The sequence below is a fragment of the Pelecanus crispus genome, chromosome 1 (genome assembly GCF_030463565.1).
Source record: "Pelecanus crispus isolate bPelCri1 chromosome 1, bPelCri1.pri, whole genome shotgun sequence".
Classification (NCBI taxonomy): Eukaryota; Metazoa; Chordata; class Aves; order Pelecaniformes; family Pelecanidae; genus Pelecanus; species Pelecanus crispus.
In genome coordinates, this window is record NC_134643.1 from 200,381,277 (window position 1) to 200,394,670 (window position 13,394).

The 13,394-nt window shown below is 38.8% G+C and overlaps 1 protein-coding gene across 4 annotated transcripts in view; it reads right to left on the reverse strand.

The window, feature by feature from the left end:
• NBEA (neurobeachin) overlaps positions 1-13,394 on the reverse strand; it is a 532,307-nt gene that overhangs the window by 244,569 nt on the left and 274,344 nt on the right. For all 4 annotated transcript variants that reach the window (XM_075727933.1, XM_075727935.1, XM_075727932.1 and 1 more), the window contains one exon: positions 11,308-11,372. In XM_075727933.1, the coding sequence (XP_075584048.1) occupies positions 11,308-11,372 (65 nt within the window). The remainder of the gene's footprint in view (positions 1-11,307; positions 11,373-13,394) is intronic.

The window sequence follows — 13,394 nt, forward strand, 5'->3', positions numbered from 1 at the left end:
AAGTCTGCCAATACATCAAAAAAAATCTCCCTTCATGCACTGCAAATAAGAGAAAGGAACAAAGACCTCTAGGTCAGCAAATTCACTCCTTCACTACAACATGCAGCTATGTCATACAAACTCTTTCAAGGCATGAAAAGGCATTTTCCTGAAATCTAGCTCATGAGATGTGTCTTCAGTTTATGAAAATGTGATCAAGTTGCTTGCCTTTAGCACAGCTTTGGAAGGTGCTCTGAAGGTTAAAACCCTTTTACTTTCCAATCCAAATGTATTCTTCAACAGTCTTTACTGTTTCATTTTATGCAAATGTTGTCCTTAGGTTTATACAACTCTTCTTCCTTCTATTGACTGTCTGATATTCCATCTATCCCTATTTTACTAGGCTAAGTAAATCAGCTCTCTGACAAAAACTTGCTCTCCAGCAAAACAGTTAGTAAAAGAGATTGCCTTTTGGGTTTTTATTAATTTCATACACTGATTTTACCTTTTCTGCAAGTGCATAGCCAGAACTGTCAGCAGTATTCTAGACAAGTTCTAGTCACTATTTACATAGTAACATTAATGCTGCCTTATTTCAATGGAAATACCTTTTCTGAGGCAATTCTAGAATTGTGTTTTCCTTTTTCTTAGCCCTATATTCTCTGATTTTGCACAAGAAAATTTCAGTGACAGATTGTTTTTTTACCTCCTCAGACATTTCCAAAAGATGAACCAACAGTCTCTAACATATATTCTCAAGAACATGAACATCATGTACTGTTACGTTATAAAGTATTTACATAACATATTACATTGTGTGATATTTATATTAATGCAGGTTTGAAACCCACCCAATATATCCTGACTGATATTTCGGTCATCTGCTCAACTATGCCTCCCTTCCACAGATTTTTACAGAGCACTCCTTTTTGGGGAAAAACCTATTCTCTGTATCTTTCCCAGACCATCATGTATTGGAGTGACCAATCCAAGTAAGAAGGAGCTTGAGGCACACAATGCATATATACTTGCTAAACAGAGTGAAGATCTGAAATCTGACAGCAGTACCATTTTTACTCTACTTTGGAAATAAGACATGTTTTTTAGTGAGATCTCCTTATCACTGACAACTGAACATTTGTTGTGACTGAATTATACCCACTGTTCTCATTCACCCTTGTAAATCCTCATCCTGCCTTAGCAAGCACCACCCTCAAAAGACCTAGTAGATAGATTGGTGTTGAGACAGTGATGAATCAGGCCTTCTGGTCATACTTATTAGTAGCCCTCCCACAGGGCTAAGGAGTTGTCTGAAAGTACAGGCCTGCTGTAATTTTTATACCGTTTTCCAGTAATGTGTGATTTACCAAAAGAAAAAAGACGTTGACCTAGAATAACGTTTGGCTTTATCCTGTGTGACCACTTCTTCAGTTGCACCACTGAAACTCCTACCAGAATTGAAGCCAAATGTGCTGCTGTGTCCTTCCCCAGCTGAGCTGATCTCAGCCAGGAACTGATGACCAGGAAAAATCTTATCCTCTTTGAGCAGCAATTCTTACTGCAAAAGGTAGAGATTAAACACTGACTTGGTAACTTACGGTTTCTCTTTACCAAGACAAGCTTGATTCCTATTAATGCCCACAAATTTATGAACCACAGTTAAAGCTCCCTTACTTGGAAGTGGGTTTTATTTGTTTTTAGACTGAATCAAAGGACTTTCAGTAAGGAATCCACCAACAGAGCAGTGTAAAATCACTTGTGACTCAATTCCTGGTACACTTTTATGGGGAAATGAGCTTTCTGTACAGATAGCTGTGAAGTTTCCAGCTGAACATATGGAAAATGGAAGTAAAAACTAGAATTAAGATATGCTGGTACTTTAAAATAAGCATGACAGAGCTTAAGTATCTGTAGGAACAAGAGTAAATGGCAGGCTGTCCTTTACCTAAAACTCAAAGAGTCTCAGACTTAAGAGTGAGAGCAGACTAGGTAAGAGTATGTCTCAGGACATGCCAATTCATAAATATGAGTTATTTGCAAATGTTGTTTAGGAGTACGTAAGAAATTATTTTCAACCCATGTGGCTTGCTTTCCTGAACTCCATCCTCAGTAAGGTTACTTTGGAAGACCAGAGTGCTTACAGGTTAAAGGAAGTTGTGAAAAAGTACGTGTAATCAATCAGAAGCCCCGTTTTTTCAGATACTGGGGTTTAAAAAGGCTGGATTGTGGAGCTTCACATTCCAAGAAGTCATTCAGGTAAATATCCAGAGTCTGGGAGAATTTTTTTGTTTGTTTTTTTAGAGTTTTGGAAATAGAGATGGTGATAAGGTGATACCCAAACTGTCTTGGAAACATGTAAAAACCGTAAAATGTTTGCAACACATTTAGATGTGGACTGGGATAGGTTGTGACATTTGTGCTACTTGTACACCTATCAGAATTGAAGGATGAAAACTCGTATCTCACTAACTATTCTAAACTGACTTTGCTATCCTGCAGTCAGTTCTTTCTAGTAATAATCTCACACAGAGAGAAAGAGAGCTCTTAGCTGTTACGCTGCTAGATAAAACAATTGTGCTTATGATACCCAATCTTTCTTTCATTTGAGATAAACAAAAAAAGCAGCATTCCCAAGCAGCAATTTTCAAAACAGGTTACAAAATGAACATTTGTTATAATTTAGCTAAGGTCTTGCTTCTTCTACTCATTCCTGAAGTTCTGCCAACTCACATGTCCAGGGAAACAGATGTTTCTGACTTACTTTCATCAGACGCCCATAGCTTAATCTTTCCAAGAAACAGCCTGGAAATATGCCACTTTTTCACCAAACACAGTTGTTTTGACAATTATTACTCTTAATGGCATTCATAAGAAATGAAACCTATTGTTGCACTTGGTATCTATAATAGGATTCATAAACTGGTCTAACTTGAAGAGTTTGAAGTTCTACAAGATGTTGTACTGCTGTAAATGCTTTGAAAGTAAATTCCTATAAACTTTAGAAGGTAAAGTCTAATACAGCAGTCTGATTTCTAGTAAAAGGGCAATGATGAAGAATTTACTACAGAAAAGTTTGAAATCACAGCATACAAAGACCAGCTACTGGACTACAACACGAGCACATTGGCAAGATAAACTTCATGGAGGGTAACTATTAATGTTTCAGAAATGCCACAGAAGCTGTAACAGACTCAGTGAAACTTAGAGTTGACTACAAAAAAATCTATTCCACTCTTCATAAAGATTTTCTATTTTGCGTAAGAATTTTTTAAATGAAGAGGAATCTGTCTCTTTGAATTAGTGACCATCCAGTAAACCTCCAAGACCAGCAGCTACAACTGAGATGGCCTGCATATCAGAATCAGCCTCAGCTTTGAGATATGACCAGGTCAGGCAAGGTTAGAAAGGTGAGAGGATGCCTCAAAACTTCAAACAGATCTAAGAACTCCAGCTGTACTGACCCTACAAAAAGATAGAGGGTTACCATAACAATGTATACTTTGTCTAATGCAAACTGACTATTAGTCTGGAGGTAGAGCAAGGAGAGATGTAGTAAATAGTATGATATTATAAAAAAACCACATCTAACAGGGAGCTCAAGCTCCTGTCTCAGCTGGAACAGAAATACAGACACTCAGTGCCCAGTTTTACTGAAGTGTCTATGACAGGTATCTTCTACTGATGGAAGATGACATTTAGGATTAATTTCCATAAAACAGCCACTCACAATTGATAAAGGAATCCTCCAATCAAAAGTTATAATTGGTGAGGATGACAATACAGCAACATAATTTGGTTACATCTGTCAAAGACAGAATAATCAAACATCTTTTTTCTTATTTATATATTGTATCCGAGTGCTACTGCTTTCTCAGTGCTATTTTCTGCCTGGATTTGCATATATTGGATTTTGCACATGAGACTGGAATCCTTTGCAAGTTGTTCTGGTAGCCCTCAGCTACATGATATCCATGATGTCTGAAGACCAAGTATCTTGCATTCCTGGATGATTCAGATAAGGTGCCCATTCTGACCTCAAGGTTCCTGTGATCAAGATCATTGTCAAGACAGAAACAAGGAACAGCATTCTTTCTCCATCCTTCTTGGACCCAACTACTAAAAGGGTTCTTAAAGGAGTACCTAGGGATCCAACTGTAAATGCACGTCATAAATCAAATATGGCAAATGGCATCACAGATATACCTTTTAACACAGGGCCTGAACATTTAAGTATTGTAGACAGTGAATAATGACTGTGAGCTCATCTACCACAAAACAAACATACCAGAACTGCCAAACAGCAACAGGATGTCCAAAAGTAAATTTGCTGCAGTTACCCAACAATCCTAGCTGACGTAACATGGAAAGAATGTAAGTCTTTATTAGCCTCTTTTCAGGATTTAATCAGCAATTCATCTAAATTTAAACAAACACAAATTTCCAGTCTATTTAAACATTCTGCTACTCCTCCCAGGAAATTAGTGAAAACTCTCAACAAAACAGGGTTTAAAAGAAAAAGGCCTCCTGTGAATTTTAAGTATGCTTAGAGGTCCAGGTAGGTTGATATGCAAAAGTATGTATTTTCATGGCTAAAGGCAGAAAGCAGACTTAGGTAGAGAGATAAAATTACAGAAACAAAGCTTAAAATTTTAAATCTGAGATGAAATATAGTCTCATGTTTCCTCAGATTTATATTATGATCAGGCTACTCCTGCTATTTAAAATGAGGAAATTCTGTAAAAAATAAAGGAAATTATTTTAAATGAAAGGACAATGAATGGCTGAGTCAAGACGTGCTAGTCAAACTAAAGAGTAAGAGGGAACTGCATAGGCAGTGGAAGCAGGGACAGGTGTCCTGGAGGGAATACAGGGAAACTGCCCGGCTTTGTAGGGAGGGGGTCAGGAAGGCCAAGGCGAGGATGGAGCTGAATTTGGCAAGGGACGTAAAGAATAACAAGAAGGGCTTCTACAGGTATGTCAGCCAGAAAAGGAAGGTTAAAGAAAGCATACCCCCCTTGATGAGCAAGAATGGCCACCTTATATCAACAGATGAGGAGAAGGCTGAGGTACACAACTTCTTTGCCTCGGTCTTCACCAGCAACCTCTCTCCTCACTCCTCCCAAATCGATGGACCAAAAGATGAGGAGCAGGGGGGTAAATCCCCTCCCACTGTAAGGGAAGATCAGGTTCAAGACCACCTGAAGAACCTCCATGTACACAAGTCTATGGGACCTGATGAGATGCACCCCAGAGTCCTAAGGGAATTGGCTGATGTAGTTGCCAAGCCACTCTCCATGATATCTGAAAAGTCATGGCAGTCAGGTAAAGTCCCCGCTGACTGGAAAAAGGGGAATGTTGTGCCCATTTTTAAAAAGGGAAGAAAGGAGGACCCTGGGAACTACCGACCTGTCAGCCTCACCTCTGTGCCTGAGAAGATCATGGAGCAGATCCTCCTAGAAGATATGCTCAAGCACATGGAGGACAGGGAGGTGATTCGAGACAGCCAGCACGGATTCACCAAGGGCAAGTCCTGCCTGACCAACCTAGTGGCTTTCTATGAAAGAGTAACTGCATCAGTGGACAAGGGAAAAGAAATGGATGTCATCTACTTGGACTTCTGTAAAGCATTTGACACAGTCCCCCACAACATCCTTCTCTCTAAATTGGGGAGATATGGGTTTGATGGGTGGACTGTTAGGTGGATAAGGAATTGGCTGGATGGTCGCATCCAGAGGGTCGTGGTCAATGGCTCAATGTCCACATGGAGACCGGTGACAAGTGGAGTCCCTCAGGGGTCCATACTGGGACCGGTGCTATTTAACATCTTCATCAATGACATAGACAGTGGGATCGAGTGCACCCTCAGCAAATTTGCAGATGACACCAAGCTGAGTGGTGCGGTTGACACACCAGGAGGACGAGATGTCATCCAAAGGGACCTGGACAAGCTGGAGAGGTGGGCCTGTGTGAACCTCATGAGGTTCAACAAGGCCAAGTGCAAGGTCCTGCACCTGGGACGGGGCAACCCCCAATATCAATACAGGATGGGGGATGAAGAGATTGAGAGCAGCCCTGCGGAGAAGGACTTGGGGGTACTGGTAGATGAAAAGCTGAACATGAGCCAACAATGTGCATTTGCAGCCCAGAAAGCCAACCATATCCTGGGCTGCATCAAAAGAAGTGTGGCCAGCAGGTCGAGGGAGGTGATTCTGCCTCTCTACTCTGCTCTGGTAAGACCTCACCTGGAGTACTGCATCCAGCTCTGGGGCCCTCAGCATAAGAAGGACATGGACCTGCTGGAGTGGGTCCAGAAGAGGGCCACAAAAATGATCCGAGGGCTGGAGCACCTCTCCTATGAGCACAGGCTGAGAGAGTTGGGGTTGTTCAGCCTGGAGGAGAGAAGGCTGTGAGGAGACCTTATTGTGGCCTTCCAGTACTTAAAGGGGGCCTATAAGGATGGGGAGAATCTTTTTAGCAAGGCCTGTTGTGACAGAACAAGGAATAATGGATTTAAACTAAAGAAGAATAGATTTAGACTAGACATAAGAGAGAAATTTTTTACGCTGAAGGTGGTCAAGCACTGGAACAGGTTGCCCAGAGAGGTAGCGGAGGCCCCATCCCTGGCAACATTCAAGGTCAGGTTGGATGGGGCTCTGAGCAACCTGATCTGGTTAGTGTTCTAACTCTGATACATGAGTATTATGGGACACAGTGTGGAAACCTTGCCAGTGTCAAGGTAAATGATGTTCACTGCTCTCCTCATGTCCACAAATCTAGTTGTTTTATCATAGAAGGCAAACAGGTTGGTCAGGGATGGTTTAGCATTTGTAAGTCTATGTTGGCTGTTCTCAGTTACCTTCTCCTTCATGCGGCCAGAAATGTGTTCCAGAAGGACTTGCTACATGCTAATAATGCCAAGTTCACAGGTTCAATCCCTGCTCACTGCAGGGGGGTTGGGCTCGATGATCTCTCAAGGTCCCTTCCAACCCAAAGCATTCTATGATTCTATGATTCTATGGTTTTCCAAGGGACAGAAGGAAAGCTGACCAGCTTATAGTTCTCCGGTTTTTTTGGACTATTTTCAAGACAGGTGCAACATTTGTCTTTCTCCATGCATCTGTGACCTACCCCAATTTCCTTGACCTTTCAGAGATAATAGCGATCAGCCTTGCAAGGACTTTCACTACCATCAGATGTACCCCATCAGGTATTATGGATTTTTATGGGACAAGTTGTCTCAAGAAATCCTTGACTCAATCCTCATCCACTGCAGGTAGTTCTCCTCCTTGAACCCTTTCACTAAAGACAGAGGCTTGAGAAATCTTGGTGAAGACTGAGGCAAATAAGGCATTAAGCACCTCAGTCTTAACTGTCACTAAATCATCCATCTCATTCAGCAACAAGCCACATTTTCCTTGGTCAGCCTTTTACCAGTAATGAATGGGTAGAAGCTCTTGTTGCACTTGATATCTCTTCCAAGTCTCATTTCCAGTTGAGCACTGGCCTTCCTGACAGCATTCCTTACATGCTCAAGCAATGTTTCTAAATTTCTCCTTTCTAGCCTGCTTCTACTTCCACCTCCCTGTGTACTCACTTTCTGCACCAGAGCTCTACTGTAATTTCCTTGGTTAGCCAAACCAGTCCCTTGATAAATCTAGTTTTTTTCCTGTTCTTGCACTGGACAATGCTGTACTTAAAGGCCTGCCACCTTTCCAGAGCTCCTTGACCTCCACATCTGCCTCCCATGGGATCCTACCTATCAGTTTCCCAAATGAGCTAAAATCTGCGCTCATGAAGTCTATACTCTGCTACTCTCCATCCTCGCTTCCCTCAGTGAACTCCACTATTTCACGGTACCTACAGCCAAACATACCATTAATTACCACATCGAAAAACAATTCTTGCTTGCTAGTGAATAGGAGATCCAGCTGTGTGTCACTCTTAGTTGGTTCATCCTGTATCAAGAAGCCATCCCCAGCAGCCTCCAGAAATCTTCTTGAACTGTGTGCATCCCACCTTGTTCCATTTCCAGAGGGTGTCAGGAAGGTTAAAGATCCTTGTGAGAACTAGGGTTTGTAATCCAGATACGTCCTCCAATTGTCTAAAGAATGCTTCTTCCTTTCTCTCAACCTGAATGGGTGGTCTGTAACAAACTCTCACCATGATGTCACCCTTAATGGACTCTCCTCTCATCCTGTCCTGCAAGTTATCAACCAGACTGTCATCCATCCCACTGAAGAGCTCCATACATCTGAGCTGCTCCTTCACAGAGAAGGCAACACTCCCTCCTTGCTCTCTCTGCCTATCTTTCCCAAGGAACTTGTATCTGTCCGTCACAGCACTTCTGTCATGCAGTGTAGGCTGTCCCACCAAATCTCATTAATTCCAGTGATGTCATAGTTTTGTGATTGCATGTGGACTAGTTTCAACTGCTAGTTTCCTAAGCTTTATGCATTTACATACATATTTACTTGAGGTGGGTGCTTCTATCTTATCTCTTGTTCTTGTCACCCTGCACCCTTTTATTTTGACCTCATCCATCACCACCCCACTTAAATGTGGGTTGTAATCTCCCTCACACATCACTCCTAAAGAACTCTTTTCATGTCCTCTTTTACAGCCAACATTGCAGATGCATTCAGCTCTCAATTTAAGAAGCCTACTTATGTGTATACCCTAATGTAAATCTGAAATCCTAATTAAGCTGCTATCAGTGAAGCTCTTGACATGTGTGATACCCTCAGCATCACATATTCATAGCACGAGACTGATTAAAAAGAAGCATAAAGTTCAAGATCATAACCAGGATGTCTCTAAATCTTTCAGGTATATTTCAGACAGTGTTATTCTACACTTCCAAATTAAATATCTTTGCATATGTTTTCCTTGAAAGTATTAATTTAAATCTACAGTCAGACACTCTTGTTATACTAAAAACTGTTAATAACAGTTCCTATTTTTAGACAGCTGTATAAGAGTGTTTGTATGCTGGATTCTACAAATATGTGTCATTCAGTCTTTCCTAACAAAACATTATCTAAACCAAGAAAAAACAGAACCAAACACAGTAAATCAATTGATTTAGAATGAAAATGCAATTTATTAGTGACAGGCATATAGATGTTATATTTTTTTAACTACAACTAAATTTAAATATTTTGTTTCAGAACATTTCTAACAAAGTCAAAGATCAGAAAGGCACTCAAATTATCTCAAGCAGAAACAACAGAAGTTACGTACTCAGAGAATCACCTTATAGAATCTGTATATTAAAACAGATAGACATCTAACTGAAGATATTAAGAACTATGGTCCTCTGCATTACATCTAAACCTTTTCCTCCATGCTCAAAAGAAAAAGCTTTCTCAAAACTGTTGATTTATTACCCAGGTCTCTCAAAATCTTACCCAGAAAGTCCTTCAAAATATTCTCAGTCTTCATTTTGCTTTTAATAATTTAAAATTCAATCATTATTGCACAGCGATTATATGCAATTTTACATCCCATTAACCCTGCTTTGTTTTAATTATAAAGATCCTTTGTTAGATTCCTTTAAACGATCCAGTTTATAATTTCAGGTTATCCTAGGGAGCACTTTAATTCAGCTGCACATTCATCAACTGTTTATGTCCTGTTAATTGTTGACAACTGCACAATTGCATTCTCTAGCTATGATTGATGAATTGCATTCACAAGTTTAGCTATTAAGCAGAATAAATATTTATAACAATTTCCAGTTAAAGGAGTGTTATCTTTATACCCAAAAGGGTAAATTAAAAACGGATGGGCTGATTGCATAGAAAAGCTTTCTAGTAATGCACACATACTTGTTCTAAAACACTTTTCTGACAAAAGTATGTGGAGGAACCTGTGTCTAAGGGCAGTTTAATTAGACATTGCTTTGATTGGATTTAAGCAGCAGTGCTTAAATACCACTTAGTTTTGAAAAGTTTCAAAGTTTTTTGAAAAAGAGGGGAGTAGAGGGTCCACTGATATCTTAATACCTGACCACTAAAAATATGCAGATGTAGGATTTGTTCAGAATGAGCATTTTATCAATAGCAAGCATGCAATAATATCTGAATCCACTTGCCTCATCGAGAAAATAAAAAGGCTCAAAATGGGATCCTGCATCACTATCCAAGAACATAAGCTTACTATAGTTATTCAGTCTATTACCATGTAATATTTATTGTATAATGAGTAATACATGACCCACTCAGGTGAGGCCTATTATGGTGCAAACTCATATTGCTGCTTCGTAGCAAGAAGAATTTCCAATGAAAGGACTACTTTTCCAGCTGCTATATTGCAATGTAACTTCATGTGCGTTCAGAGAATTTACACCAACCAAAAAATGGGTATAAAGCTACATGCTCCTCTTTTCCAGATACTAATGTTCCTATATTCCTATCTCTGATGTTTTCTAGTCTTCCTTTTAAATGAATGCATGATTTAACCACTGAAATATCAGCTAGACAAAAAATATCCTATAATAAAGAGATTTGAAACTTTACTATTGGTAATGACACACCATCGATGAAAAAAAGAAACCACACATAAAATAAAAAAATCTCTTCAACAGGCGTATTGCTACATTTTTTTAAACTGCACAGATCAAGACATCTAGATTCAAATGGATTTAATGTACTTGCCAATACAAGTCACACATATTACACAAGTGGCTCCATTTGTCTTTGGCATTCCACTACCAGGAAGGCCAAAGAGTCCCCTTTTGCTGCCCAGCTTGCTGGCTGAAAGTACTGACAAACATTGCACAGAGTAGAAGGTATAAACAGATACAGCATTAAAATTACTTGAGGACTGATAATAAAGTATCTTAACAGTTTGCAAAAGCAAGGCAGCTCTTATAAACATAATGTCCTGTGTGTTTTACAGGACTCAAATTGGACCAGAAATTCTAGATAAAATAATTCCTCATGAACTGATAGTATAGGGAAGTACATCTGTACAGTGAATGCTGTGCTCCTAAAACAGATGGAGCAGCAGATGGGTTTACAGATTGGGCTCCCTGGACTGTTTGGGTAAAACAACCTTGCTGCTCTGGAAAATGGTGGTTCAATTCTCAAATAAACCCAAACCTATATACAATTCATGGAAGCTCTATTTCCGTCTGTCAATAAACAAAATCTTCAGAATTTACACATTTTAAGATTAAATATTTACTATATAAAGTATCTACACAATAAATCTCTTAATTAAAATGGCCTTTTCACAATCTTTTTGGAACAGATGGTGAGGAAGTATTATCACCCAATGGAATAAATGCAAAATGACTACTTGTTTAAAAGCTTTAAAATTAATTACCTTCCTTCATTGATGAGCTCAATAAATGCAAGTCCTGCATTCTTCTGAATAGAATTTTGCCATTCCTAAGAAGATAAAATATAACATGATCAAAACCCAAGGATTTTAAACCACATTTCTGAAGCTGACCCTGATGACTTCCTAAGGAGCTTGAATTTAGGCTGAACTTCTTAATTTAATTTTTTTTTTCTCTTTTTTTCTTTTTTTTTAAAGAAGAATGACCTGATTGTTTAAAAACTGTAATTCATTCTGATTTTCAAATAAATTTTAGGTGGTCATGTTTTTGGTTTCACCCTTGTGAAATCTTGTTTCTCCAATTCATATAGTTGCTCAATGAACATATTAAGCACAACAAAGTACGGCAGCAGTAGTTTCTTCACTTTGCTTCACTGTTACACCTTGTACATTTTATCATATAGGGCAGGCAATAATCTGTGTACCATCCATCCCTCCTTGACTTCAATCTTTGTTTCTTCCCCATTGTAAGTGAAAACAAAACCAGTCGTTAACAACAAACTGAGTTTTTGAAATTCTTTGACTGTTAACATGGATTTCCAAGATAAACTTTCAAAACTGATTTAAACCACTTAATAGATATTAAAAGATAACAACTTTTACTTCATATACCACTAAATTAAAAAGAACACTCTTAATGCATTACAAACAGCTTTTTGCCATACAACCCACTGTCTCTATCACACCAACAGACTTTTGATACCTGAGATGAAAAAAGGTCGAGATATCTCTCTAGTAAAGATTACTTTCTTTTGGGATAATTCCTTAAAACTTTTCTTTAAGAGTAATGAACATTTATTTTTCATCATACAGAAAAAAAATCAAAATACATTAGCTGGATTACAGTTCAGAGAGAAATTTTCTACTCTCTGACTTCATATTATGAACAAAAAACGGGTGGAGAGAGTTACAGTTAGAGAACTATTCTGCTTTACATTTCTTTTTTTCCAGGACTAAAAAATCAGGCAGAATTTCCCTATGCTTGTTTCCCGATATGGGCAAAAAAGATAGCTTCACACAGATAAGGAATTTTTCTCAAAGAATAGCTGTGAAATCAGCAAGGTGCTTCTTACTGATCCTATGAAAATTCTCAGATTTGACTAAGTCATGCATTTTTAAAAAATCTGAGCAACAATGATCTTGTACTCATGATTGGTTTTATAGGAGGCAAGCTACTAAAATACCCAAATAATGAACACACTCTTAACCTATTACTGAGCAGGTAAGTCCTGATTAGGGAAGATGGAGTATCAGCATCCAGCCTCTAGCTTGTGGGCTGGAAAACCATTGTAACAGGTCCTTTCTTCAGTGCTGTTGATTTTGTTCTTTTCCAAGTCCAGTAAGTGAAGCAAGCCTAATGATCTCATTTTTGGAAGCAACTAAATCACCTTGGTATAGTACAAAGTCATTCTGAGAAACTAAGAAGGAAAGGATTCAATTGCCTAAACATGGACACCTAGTGGCACTTTAAGAAACAATAGTCTGGGCTAGACATATTATTTGAGGTGTAGCATTTTTTTTTTTTTTAATCAGAGCCTTTTACTGTACACTATAAAAACCCTATTAGCATTTTCTTTTGAGATGCCTTTTTGCACCACAGCTGCTACGACTCTGCAGTCAGGAAAGCAGAACTGGTGTGACTACAGTTCAGGAAAGAAGTTGAAAAGCAAGAAGACAAAAAAAAGGTTTCCTAAGACAGCTAGAAGAAAACATGCTAATGAAATTTTTAAAGAGAGACAGAGGATCTACCTGTGTCTGCAAAAGACCAAGAGATTCTTGCAAGTCTTTTGTCAGATCTTCCTGCTCAGTGCAAATGTCTCACATACTGCAGGACATCCAAAATGGCTAACTGGATTTTAGGCAAGATATCTTAAGGGACCTAAAAAGCCATTAGATATCTATGTGGAAGCAAACAAATCTCTTCTTATGTCTCCATAGGTGGAAAATCTCATCAATTTATAAAAAAATAAATATTCACGATAAAAATGTGTGAATCCTGCCCAACTATCTACCAAAAACTAGTGGAAAACATAATGATGCACAACCAGAAAGAAACCAGGACTCATGGTTTA